Source organism: Diplotaxodon limnothrissa, linkage group LG8, assembly GCF_057381915.1.
Source record: "Diplotaxodon limnothrissa isolate DT_005_m linkage group LG8, D_limnothrissa_male_GT1.1, whole genome shotgun sequence".
Taxonomy (NCBI): Eukaryota; Metazoa; Chordata; class Actinopteri; order Cichliformes; family Cichlidae; genus Diplotaxodon; species Diplotaxodon limnothrissa.
In genome coordinates, this window is record NC_140603.1 from 18,827,535 (window position 1) to 18,840,263 (window position 12,729).

Here is a 12,729-nt window from a genome sequence, read left to right on the forward strand (position 1 = left end):
CAGCAGTACAGACACTTGCTGACACTGTGAAACTGTAAACACTGAAGCAAAAAAACAAAGCAACATTAGATTTCCCTTTGCTCCATCGTCTACCTGCAAGCATCCTCGGTTCTTAAGTGTTCATATGCTCAGTGTATACTTTGTGTTTACAAGTGCAGGGCATGTCAGGGAGTATGTCTCCGACGGTGTAGTTTGTAGCGATGCAGAAGCTCCTGGTGGTTCTTCCTCTGTCTGCTCTTCCTCCTCAGACCAGCAGGTCTTGGAAGATCCCCTCTGGATGAAGACCTGCTGCTTCCTACAAACAAACCACACAACAAGTCATGACTTGTAACCAATTCTGTCCATTTACATTTACAGTTTAATTTATGAGCTTTTAATATGGGATCAAATGCTATATCAGGATATGTATATCTAAATCAGTTTGTCTTTGTTTTTGCACTTAAGTTTTGTAGAAGGATCACTGACGAAGCTATGAAAAGTAGAAATTAAGGATATAAGGAAAGAAAACTTTCATGAATGTCACTGACTTCTTTCGCAGTGCGGCCCCTCATAGCCTTGGCACTGACAGCGAAAGCTCCCTTCTGACAAGATGCAGACCCCATTATTCATACATGGGTTAGGCTTGCACAGGTTTACAGGTTTCTTCACCTCTGAAAGGAAGGAATCAACACAAAGCAGCCAATTATTTTTCATGTTAAGTTTAAAATAAACTATCTTACATCTCTGAAAAGGCTAAGTGAAGGGAAAAGAAGAAAAACTGTGTTTGCAGATCAGTTTCACACAGTTCTTTATCAACAGAAAAGGAAAATAGTTTAGGAGGTTTGGTAAAAGACAAGTTCCCCTGCATCGTTACCTGAACACAGCATCTGCACCAGGACATCCTCAAAGTACTTGAGATCCTCGTAGGACGGCACTGAGATCATGTGCTCCTCTGCACCGGCAATCTGCATCAGCCTCTCCCTCTGGACATCGCCGATACCAACCACAAGCACTGAGACTCCATTTTCTCTTATCTTTTGAGCTGGTACGACAGCATCATCCCCACCGGTGCCGTCCGTCACCACTACTACAGCCTTGTTCACTCCCGGTCGTGCGCCATTAGCTATGGTGAGAACATTAGAGTGGATGTGCAGCAACGCCCCACCCGTCGAAGCCACTCCACCCACGTACTTGGCGTCACCTACAGCCTGAATGATGGAAGAACCAGTCTCATACGTGTCCAGCTTGAAAACAGTGGTGGCTCTCCTACTGTACGCCACAAGGGCCACTTGAGCCACGTCACGGTTGATGTCGAACTGGACGGTGACGCTGCGCACAAAGTTCTGCAGGGTGGCAAAGTTATCACGGCCCACACCACCTGAAGCATCCAGGGCAAACACCAGATCTACAGCTTGACCCAGACAACCTGGAAAAGAAAAGGAAACAAAAAAAGAATATGGATAGCTAATTTGATTTTTTTTGTGTGCAATAGTATCTGACCTAATAGTGGCATTAATGTTCCAACATATTCAGCACATCTATCAGATCAAGCACCTTGCGTATCCACGCTGCAGATCTTGGCCCTCAGCTTGGGGATCTTGGAAGCGAGCCTATCAGGTGATGAGTAGGTGAGGGTCCTCTGCAGATTTCCTGTGATGTTATTCAGCTGCTCCTTTAAGCTGTCAGGTCCCACTCCTATCAGGAAGATCTCTCTGTCTCGTGCATATTTGGACGGCTCAACCACCTCATCTGCGGCAGGAGTGGCGGTGAGCAGCACCACCACACGGGGAAGGTCGTCCGCGACATCGGCAAAGACCGGCGCGCTCATAAAGCCATGGCGGGTAACATAGCGGAGGGCCTGGCCCGTGTTTGTTTCACCACCAATTAGCTGAAGTGAGTACACAGCATTAAGAAGACTCCTCAGGTCTCCTTTGAACTTGCCAACCTGGGCCTCGACTCGTGGTTCCCCGCCAAACACCGCCAGGCCGACCTTGCTGGGACTGTTAGAGCCAATCACAGTCTGCAGGAAGCGCTTTAAGAAGGACTTCAGGCGGAGAAAGCCTTCCATGGTGAGTGTGGCAGAGCCCTCAAGCAGGAAGAGCAGGTCTACAGAGCAGTCCAGCAATAATGCAGGAGCTAAGAAGAAATGGATGGTTTGGTTAATTTGCTCTCTACGTTCAAGATCCGACATAGCCTTAGCATGTAGTCAGCAGCTTTGAGTGTACTGACCACAGTGTGGGTCTCCTCCGTAGCCAGGAGGACACACGCAGTGGTAGCCCTCTGAACCTTCTGATACACATGTTCCACCATTCAGGCATGGCTGAGAATCACAGGGATCTACAGTGGAGAGAGAGATGAAGAGCGTGAGCTGCAGTTACCGCATCTCAGAGAAGTAAAAAGCGGCAAGACGAGGTTGTTACCCGGACAAATTGTTCTATGGCAGACTGTCTGGTGTCTCGTATAAACCTTGTTGTACCTGTAGAACACAAAATTCAAAATATTTTGTTAGCATTTAAAACAGTTGCTTCTAGATGGTGTGATGTGGGTAAGTTACTGACCCCCATAAGCCATTCTCTGATTTTCCCTATTAGGTAACAGAAACATATTACCTGAGCCCCACCCATCAATTGATTCATATAATAAGTGGCCAGAGGCATTTTAGATCTCAGTTGGATTTGCCAGTCATGCGAATTGCTAGCACTCATCTAGACAGTTTCAGGTACTAGAAACAGCACACACCTTATTTCTTTTCTCTGCTTTTCCCTGAGTGTAATGGTCTACTTCCACTTGCCTCGGGCCATTTTGCTGTGGTAAAGTTGCAATGTTGTGTGAAATTAATTTTGTCAAAGGCCATTTTAATTTTGCCTGGGAGGGTCTGAAAGAATTACACTGCTGTAGCTTGTTTTGTATTAACACCCTCACACTGACACAGCACATTAACACATGGGAGTTACCCTGTTCCACTGCTGTCTTGTGGCTCATTGAGCAATGAGGGGGAAAAAAACACTGTTACACACTTAGATCCAATGCAACGTCCAAAACAGATCATATTAGGAAACTATACAGTGCTGTGCTAAAGTCCTGAGCCACCCCATGATCGTGTTGTCTCTACACAGACAACTTAGCATGCTGTACAGTTTCAGGTTAAAGAACTGTTAAAGAATTTAAGAAATCTGGATAAATAGGAGGACAAAAGAAGTAGTGACACATCTAAAAAAAACAAAAACAACTATCTACAGCAGATGAGCCGTGTCAAGACTTTTGCACAGTACTGTATACTGCAGCTACGACATTTGAAAGTAAAACCTTTAAACACTTGCCTGTAGTAGGGACAGAGAGATGTGTATGGGGAATAGCCTTTGGAACCTTTCCAACACATGTAGTTCCCCTGCAGCTCTTTAACTGTCTCCAGTGTCTTCCTCTCACAGGGAAATGTCTCCATCCGACAGCCTGGAGAACAGGGTTGAGACAGGGGTTAGGAGGAGACTGGACACTGAGCAATGAGGGACTAGAAAAAAGGGGGTAGTGCAGCACAAAACAAGGATGTTAGAGAAAAGGATTCCCATTCACTTCTTTAACAAACAAGCACGAATAGTTGTCAGTGGAAAGTCCAACCTGCGGGTGTGGCGTTGCAGAAAGAAAACGTGCTCAGTGTTGTGTACAGGCCATTGACACCATCATGGAAATGCTCGGCGAGGAAAACGTGGCTCTCTGTTGGCTCACTGGCTAAAGCGTGAAGCTCCTCCCATCTGAAAACATATAGAGATGGCTTAGTATATAAAGAAATGTACACATACTTTAATGAATTATTATAGGGAAAGTTTATTGTGGAGCTGTCAAACATACTTGGGGTAGCGCAAGCCCACAGCAAACACAACCACGCCTGTGTCTTTGAGCTGAGCAGCTGCCAGCACCGAGTTGCCCTGAGATCTCCCATCTGACATCAGGATGACGATGCGAGGCACACTGGAAGAGTTACGGCCGCCTGGGAAACCCTTCCTGAGGATGTACTTCAGAGCCAGGCCTGTCTGGGTGCTGCCTCCCCTGTGGGTAGAGAATTCGGAAAAGCGAAATAGCAGGATTTCTGTGTTTTTGTTTGAAAAATACTGAGGAGTTAGAGCGCATGTACTGTACTACAGCAGATGTCAGCAAGGTCAATAAACTGCTGCATATCACAGCCAAAGTAAACTAAAGATTACATTTGGATGGATTTCTCTTTAAGTTCTTGGACTCTAAATGTATGTTGGCTGCGTTTCATCACCCCAGGCCTCGTGACACACATTTAAATCATTTTCGGTTTTGTTTTTGTTTAACATAAATGTCCATCCTTTCATTTTCAAAGTGTAGACACTGAGAAAAAGATCCTTTCCAGGTGACAGAGGACAGATGTGGTGAAACAAACGCTACAAGTGTCTTCCTCGCCAATCTAACCTCCTTAGAACAGATCTGTGTGAGCATATGCTCCACAAATATCTTCAAAATATTGAGACTAAGAAACTTGCGCTTCTTTGAACTACAATAATCTCAAACAACAATGTGAACAAAAACACATCTGCATTTAAAGCAGCTTTCAGTTGCTCCCTTGTCATCAAGCGTCACCAGCTAGGTCTGCACATTTGATTTGGCAGCATTTTATGCCAGATGCCATTTCTGGTGAAACACCACAGAGATTTGTGTCGCCTGCTGAACTTGAACCGCAACCTTTTGCTTGCCAAATGAATGTGTTAAGCACTTAACTACATGACTTTTACTGGTAATAATCAGAGGTTAAAGTGGGCTGGAGCAATTAGTTTCAAAGCAGCCACTGAAACGTTTTTGACTGAAATTGTAATTTTAATTTTAGATGTAATGTCCTAATTCAGAGTTTCTGAGAGATTGGATCAATTATGATGATTAGCTGAACTGGCCGAATGGAATATGACAATTTCGCGTCATTAAAGGTTGCATGAAAATACGGGCAATTTATTGTAGTTTTCAGAACTAGAATAAAGTTTACAGTGATGTGCTATATTGGAGTGATCAGTTTACTGTAATAATACATCAAAGGTAACAGATAATACTTTTTTTTGCTACTTTAATCACTGGTAATAATGATAATAATGCAATAAATCCAATAAAAATGCATAAAGTTCTCTAACATTTCCAAAGTTGCTATAACATTTCTACTGATGTTGAGTCAGTCGCTACATTAATTCATTTTGTGGTAATGTGACTGGTTATAGGTTTCAATTCTATGTACCCACTTCAAACCAGCTGGTGGGTCAAACTGTTACTTCCACATTGTGAACAACACACACACACACACACGGTCAAATTACCATCCTCTTCCTCGGTTTATGCACTTATCCAATATCCAGTGACCACCTGTGGAGGGCCTCTAATCTGAAATTAATTTGTTTTCCTTTTCAGGGAGCATTTGGTGCTACTTAGCCACATGTGTGCATGTGTATGTGTTTTGCTGTCAGCATAGTTTAAGGGATTTATAAAATATAAGATGAGGACAAGAAAATGTTGCCAGTCTGGATATGTTCGACCTAATTCTATCACCTTTTTTATTCATTTACTCTTGGATTTGTTTTCTTAAACATGACAGTCTGGTTTTAAAAACATAGAAAAAGGCATGCCTCCAACAGGGACATACCATTTTGTTAGCACTAGGTCTTTTTTTCAGCTGTCAAAATAGATGAACTACTGAATCTTCTGTGGCAAATATAACACACGCATACAGTTTTGTAATCTCAGTCTGCACTAACAGCATCTTGCACTTCCAGGCCGGTTGATAACAATGGAAACGCTAGAAGAAAAAATAAAGAGGACGCCTGCCAATGTAGGCTCTCTGTTTTCCAAATCAAAGAAAGCTGTGAGCCACAAATGTTTTGACTCCATCCTTAGAAGTGTTGCTTGCTAATTAAAATCTTAAAATAATGTCGCCTGCTTCTCCAGTGAGCGCAGATGATTTAAAACAGTTAATTTCATAATGGATGTCAAAAAAACCCTGTTTAGACACATTTTCCACATTTCTTTAAAGCTTTCATTTATGTCCCGGATCCTTCATAGTTATAACTCATTAATATACAAAACCAAACTTAAGTTAAAGGCTTGAGTTCACATATTGAGCTACTCGTGCTCAGATGGCAGCAGAGACACACCTGTAAGAAATGCTCTTTATCTGCTTCTTCAGCTCCTGCTTGGTGGAGTATGAGTCCAGGGTAAACTCAAGCCGAGGAGTTGAGCCAAACTGAATTAAACCAACTCGCACCTGCACAGGGAGAAATTACAAGAGCACTGACTGACAGGATGCGAAGACGGCGAGAGACAAGAGATCAACCCAAACCTTATCTGCTCCGATGTCTAGTGCTTGACAGAGTTTGATCGCATAGTGTTTGGACCTCTCGAAGCTGCCTTTCCCAACGCTGTAGGAACCATCCATGAGGAAGAGGATATCCATGACTGCTGAGCACTGCATCACTTCCCATTAAAGCAAACACACACAGAATAATTCACACAGAGGGTACAGACGAAGATGGGTCAATAGGTCCAAACTCATTCACTAGCTTCCCCACATTCCTGTATTATATTGGTTTTCCTGGCTGGGTATCAAATGGACCGTTGCAGACAAAAATAGTATCTAGACATAATAAGAGAAAACAAACTCTGCATGTCAAAGCTCATTTTATTTTCTTATATTTTCCCTTTCACACATTAAACTACTACCAAGCGAAAAGCTTTCTCTCTCTTTCATGCACGTTTGTACTTGCTGGGTGCATCAGCTGATTATGAACAGAGCCATTAGGGGCACATTACACGTGCAGCGTGTGTCATCTGTCTGTCATTTGAGTCATCTGCTTATAGAAAAGTCACATACACCACTGACACAGACCACCAACTTCTAAGTATTTCTGTCTCACAACTTGTTATCCATTTCTGATTTAGGCTCTCTGGCTCATTTACTGTGTGCTGCTCAGCTGACTTACATCCAGTTACAGGCATGCAGGTTGACATCATGACCAAGCATGTCACAACAATTCCTAGCAACAACCCTCATGTGAAAAAAAACATTGATTCAGTAGATTGTAAAACTACCTTTAGCAGCAGTAACTTGAAGTAATTTTTTGTAAGAATTTATCTGTCTTTTACGTGATTGTGGAAGTATTTTGGCTCATTATTGTTAACAGCATTCCTCCGGTTCATTAAAATTTGCTTATTCACAGCTTGAGGGTTTGTCTGGGCCACTTAACTCATTCACTGCCATTGACGTCTATAGACGTCAATTGAAAAACTTACGTTGACTGCCATTGACGTCTATAGACGTCAATTACGTTTTTCAATGGGAGGGGCTAGAATACAACCTCGGGCAACTTGAAAAACTGAAGCCCACCAGCAGTAAAAGTAGACCTGCAAGGAGGTGCAGGGTTTGCGCACGTAAGGGATTGCGCAGTGAAACAAAAATGTGGTGCAAGTCTTGTTGTGTGCCCTTGCATCCCAGAAAGTGTTATAATGATTACCACACAAAAGTGAATTATTCATTGTGAATAAATGTTTCACTATGTACATTTTATTTTTTCATATATTTGTAAATAAATTGTTTTGATAAAACATAACCTTTCTCAGTGTTATTTCTGTTTTATAGAAGTGAAAAACTATTTTATATGTTAGAGGTGTCACAAAGCAAGAAATATTAGTGTCAAAGGCACTTTTCTGCTTGAAATGTATTTTTCACAAAAAGCTCGTTTTCTCCCTTTTTTTGGTCAAAACAGGCATTTTTGGTGGAACCCACCTCTCTTCTACAGCTGATTACTAAAGAATGGAAAATGGTAGAAACAAGCTTTTTTTTTGGATGAAAGAAGAGAGTCTGTTCTTCATTTTGGTAGGTTCAGCGTTTATATGATCATAACACACAGTTTTCTGTGGCTCTTCAAAAATGAGTAAAAATGCTCAAAAACCCTGGCAGTGGGGAGTTACCTGATTTGAAAATGGCTGGCAGTGAATGAGTTAAGTGTCTTGATTCTCTTGTTTTTAGCCATTCTGTTGTAGATTCTGCTGTTCTATTGATCTTTATCTTGCTGCATGACCCAATTTGGACCAAACATTACCTGTTGGACAGATGGCCTCACATTAGGCTGAATACTTTGAGTCACTGACTCATGGTTGAGTCGATGACTACAAGGTACCCTGGTCTTATGGCAGCAAAGCAATCCTAAATCATCACCCCTTCACCTCTGAGTTTGACATGTGGCAAGAGATGTTTGTGCATTGTGCATTATGACCAAACATCTCCACTTTGGTCTCATCTGTTTAGATGCAAACCTAAGCTGTGCTGTCATGTTATTATTAGTGACAGGCACCTTTTATCTAGCAACCCTTCCAAAAAAAAACATACTTGTTGTGTCTTTTTGTAATTGTGATATCATGAACTTTAACATTTAACATGCTAACTGAAGCCTGTAGAATGTGAGATATAGTTCTCTGGTTTTATACAGTTTCTAAGAGGATTGCGCAGCCAGATCTTAGGTTGAATTTGCTGGGCATCAACACACACCTGAATGCTCCAAACCACAGAACTGCCAAAACTGCTGCTTTTACAGAGGTGACCCCTGATGATCAAAAAGTCAAGCGCCTGGCTGCTACTTACCTATGGAAGCAGTGCTTCATTTTTCACATGACTGTACATTTTATGTGTTAACCATTTTGTAAGGTACTCACTTTCTCCTGCAGAGTTGATTTTCACAATGTTCTCATGGCTGGTTTGAATCTCCTGCACAGAGGTGCCGTGCTGAACTAGCAGGCACCAACAACACAGAGAGCAGTCAGATATTTACTCAGTCTTTATTTATTCACCTACAGTCACTAGAGGTGGGAATCACCATACATCCCACGATACGATATTATCACAATACTTAACGCACGATACGATATTATTGCAATTTTTTAAAATATTTTGCGATATTCAGATTCTGTACATAAAGGTTTATCAATATTCATTTCATCTAATATCAAAGTCTCGCACTCAGTCTTTCTCTCATTTCAGTCAGTTTTATTGTTGACAAACTGAACAGTTTGTATTACAGTCTAGTCCAACTTAACTGAATGCAACCATCTGGTACAATTATAGCTATTCTGAACTATGCAATATGAAAACTATGCAGCCCATTCAGCAACTGAAGAATTTGAAAGTAAATTAAAACAAAATATAATTTTACATTAAATAAAAAAAGTTTTAAACTTAATTAAAATAAAACATGTCTTAAATTAAAATAAGTAAACTGTCATGTTTATTGCTGCCAAAAAACAGTTAAACACATTTGGACAGTGAAGGAATGTCAGGACTCTTGCTCAGAAAAAGGATCAACATGCTCTGAAGTCAGAGCACAAAAACCTTTTTTGTAACAAAATATCGATTTCTGCTGTCCCTGTATCGATACATTATTAGCAAACAAAATATCACGATATTACACAGTATCGATTTTTCCCCCACCCCTAACAGTCACGGTAAATTTACATATGAAGCACTAACCTATGAGAGAGAGGCCAAAATAACTTGGAATAAATTAGAAATAGGTGAAACGTGGCTTATCACACATTTAACTGATTTTCTAAATGTGTCTAGACTACTGTAATCTAAAAGAACATATTCAAGCTTAAAACATTTAGGGTCCGGATCTCCACAAGGTTTCAAACACTTATAAATTATCATTGCAATTTCAATTTGTTTATATCTTAGTTTTAGTTGGATCCTCACCAGCTCCCATTAAAAGTCACAATTTTTCATCAGTTTCAGATTCACAAAATACTTCATATAAAAAAACCATGCTCTGACCTGTAGACCATTACTCTTCATGTTAACTTTATTTATTATCATTGTTCAGACATCCTATAGAGCTGTGAGAAAAGAAAAATAACCAATAAATTGGATGCTTTCCCTAAAGCCAAAATAGACTCCCACATGAGCCCTATTCTAATGGATAATTGAGTATTTCAAGCTAATGTGAGCAGACAAGTGAAGAAAACCATTCTTTCGCTCCATTCAGTCAAAGGACGCTCTTCTATTCAGGCACACGTACGGCTCAGAGGAGAGCAAGGACATGTTTTCGTGTGAACATGGCTTTTTGTCCGACAGAGGCATTTGTTCGGCACAGAGAAGGGAGCACTTGAGTGATTTTACAAACGTGCGTTGCCACGCTGAACAGATTCCACATCTGAATACCACAGTGCTTCTTTTCAGTTAGAAAGAAAGTGTGAGTTCGTCCTCCCGTAATGCTTCAGGCTATCTGTGTCTTGCTGATTTAGTGCCTGCACATCAGCTAAAACAGGTGATAAAAAGTCAAACGAGCCGAACGATAAAGCGCAACCGAAAACATCAAAGAAAGGTTGCACGTACAAAAGTTTGATGGGATTATTTAGTGCCGACATTGGCTTTGTCCTCATATTTTGCACTCATATTTCTGTCACTGATGTTGTCCGGTGAGAGGCGAGGAGAAAAATACTGGCTGACATTGATTTTTTTTCTTTTAAACATCATTTTTTGGGCCTTTTTGCCTTTGTTAGATTGGCGAAGGGAAGAATAGACAGTTGGATAGTAAGGTAGGTGGTTTGATTCCTGGCTTCTCCAGTCTGCATTATAAAAGTATCCTTGGGCAAGACACTGAACTCCAAGTTACTTTCCGATATATACATGTGTGTAAATGTTAGAAGAGAAAGAACTTGCATGAATACGGCATGTTGTATAAAGCGCTTTGAATGCTCAAGAAGGGCATGAACTAGTTTGCAGAGAATACTGTTCTTCCAGAGGAAAGAAGGGAACCAGCTTAAGTCAGGGTGTCAAGACTTTCGCAAACTCAGCACTAACCTTGAGTCCTTTTTATTATTTTTGACAACCTTTGTTTAAATCTGATTTCTTTGCAGGCTGCCACGGATGATTAATGGTGAAATGCAACATGCATTTAGCAAAAGACATGTCAGTGGTTGTAAAAAAAATAAAGGGAAAGTATGCAACATATAAATAATAAAACCAATTCAATATTTTATTGTTAAATTTTGAGCACAACTAAAACTCTGAAGTGGCAATAATATCATTTTTTAAAGCTCATGACTTTATTTTTTTTTCTTCAACCATTCATTCATAGGAGTAAAGGCCTTCATCGGGTCATGAAACATTAAGCACAACACTAATAATTAAAGAAACCTACCACCTGCAAACCAGACCTCTGCTCTCCGACCTCTCCACAATCCTGACCCTTTCAGCTTCCTCGAATTCCAACAACGCCGCAGCCCCAAAGCACTCCTGACAGTGGACGTTTAGGTTCTTGGCAAGCGGCATTTTCACGGTCAGTGTGGGGCCCACAGTGCTCTGAACAAAACATCTATCTGTTCAGCCGAGCGACTCTAGCAGAATGACTGTATCTTTAATGTGTGTGAAAGACGATTTAGCAGAAAAATCAGGAACAAGATAATAAATGTAAACCCTGCAGCTGAAGGGTTGATGTCAATTGGCATCAATCCCACGAGATCAACACAATATCTCCCTGAAATCAGAAAAATAACAGGGATTAGCCTGCCCCTATCTGTGGAATTCAATTTGACAGGCTGGATTACATGGATATCTTGCACTGAAACATGTTATCTGTGTTGTCAGCGTGTCGTCTCTTGACAGGGTAAGACAGTCTGGTGTGCTCAAGTTCAAAGTCTTAAAATGACCCATAATAAATAGTTAGGATGGGGCTAAAGCTGTCATTTTTGAAAACAATTCAAGGATTATATTGCCCCACGACTCCCGCCTCTTCCCTCAGGCACATACCGATGGACTCTGGTCAATGGGAACAATGCAATGGAAGAGATGCAAAGTTTGCCTCGCAAAACAAGCAGCATGTCAAGCACACGTGGCAGGAAAGCACTTTGATGCGAGACTTGACAGGTTAAAGCTGTGAAATGTCTCATAAAGAATCTCAGGTGGTCCAGAGGCGCTTCAGTGATTCACCGCACATTTTCCATCAAGCAGGGCATGTTCTCACAAGCACCAACACAATGAACATTTTCAACACTATATTTACAAGAACATTAAACTTTTCCTGAGCAAAAACAACCATAACCATCAGTACATACCTAATATTAGCATTTATTTCCAATGCTAACCCTGACACAGCGCTGTATCCACTGACTTTTATTTACAAAGCATCCATAATGCGCAAGCAGATATTCCAAAATAGTACTTAAAACACTCCTCCCACTAATGGCTCTGAGGCACAGAAGGCAAAACAGTAATAAAATCAATAAACCGACCTTGAAAAAGCAGCACAGTTAAGAGGGAGGAGAGGCAGATATGAAAGTTCATCCTGGGACGCCTGGAACGACAACAAAAGGGACACTTAGCCAGAATGCAAAGTAAAAGCACTAAAATGCACATATATCTGGGGGGGTTTTCTTGTTCACGAGTGAAAGTCTTTTGTTATTCTCAAGGTGAAAAAAACTTTAGCAATATAATCCATCAGACAGACAAAATGTCAGAGACACTGGCAAAGGAGCCAGAAATTGTGAGAAAGGTTTTTTTGTGAGCCGTTTTTGTGTTATACGGAAAACCACTTAAGCCTTGACACAATTCAGGAAATGTGCTATAGTGCTAGCCAAGGGACATGAGGACAAGTCTGTGTAACCCTACCAAGTAAAAATGAAAAAGTCATCAGCAACAGGGCACAACTACATTCGATCAGGGGGGCCAGGGGGTAAGTAACCCAAGACTGACTGCACTGTTACCAT

The 12,729-nt window shown here is 41.1% G+C and overlaps 1 protein-coding gene across 1 annotated transcript; it reads right to left on the minus strand.

Annotated features, from left to right (window-relative positions):
• Positions 1–164: 164 nt before the first annotated feature.
• Positions 165–12,307, minus strand: vwa2 (von Willebrand factor A domain containing 2). The gene is made up of 13 exons (XM_085360760.1): positions 12,256–12,307; positions 8,683–8,757; positions 6,314–6,447; positions 6,129–6,238; positions 3,826–4,023; positions 3,595–3,728; positions 3,300–3,429; positions 2,400–2,455; positions 2,209–2,316; positions 1,534–2,115; positions 854–1,405; positions 528–650; positions 165–295 (listed from the first exon to the last, which is right to left on the minus strand). Exons 1-13 carry the CDS (start codon positions 12,305–12,307, stop codon positions 165–167), a joined length of 2,385 nt encoding a protein of 794 aa, XP_085216886.1.
• Positions 12,308–12,729: the final 422 nt, after the last annotated feature.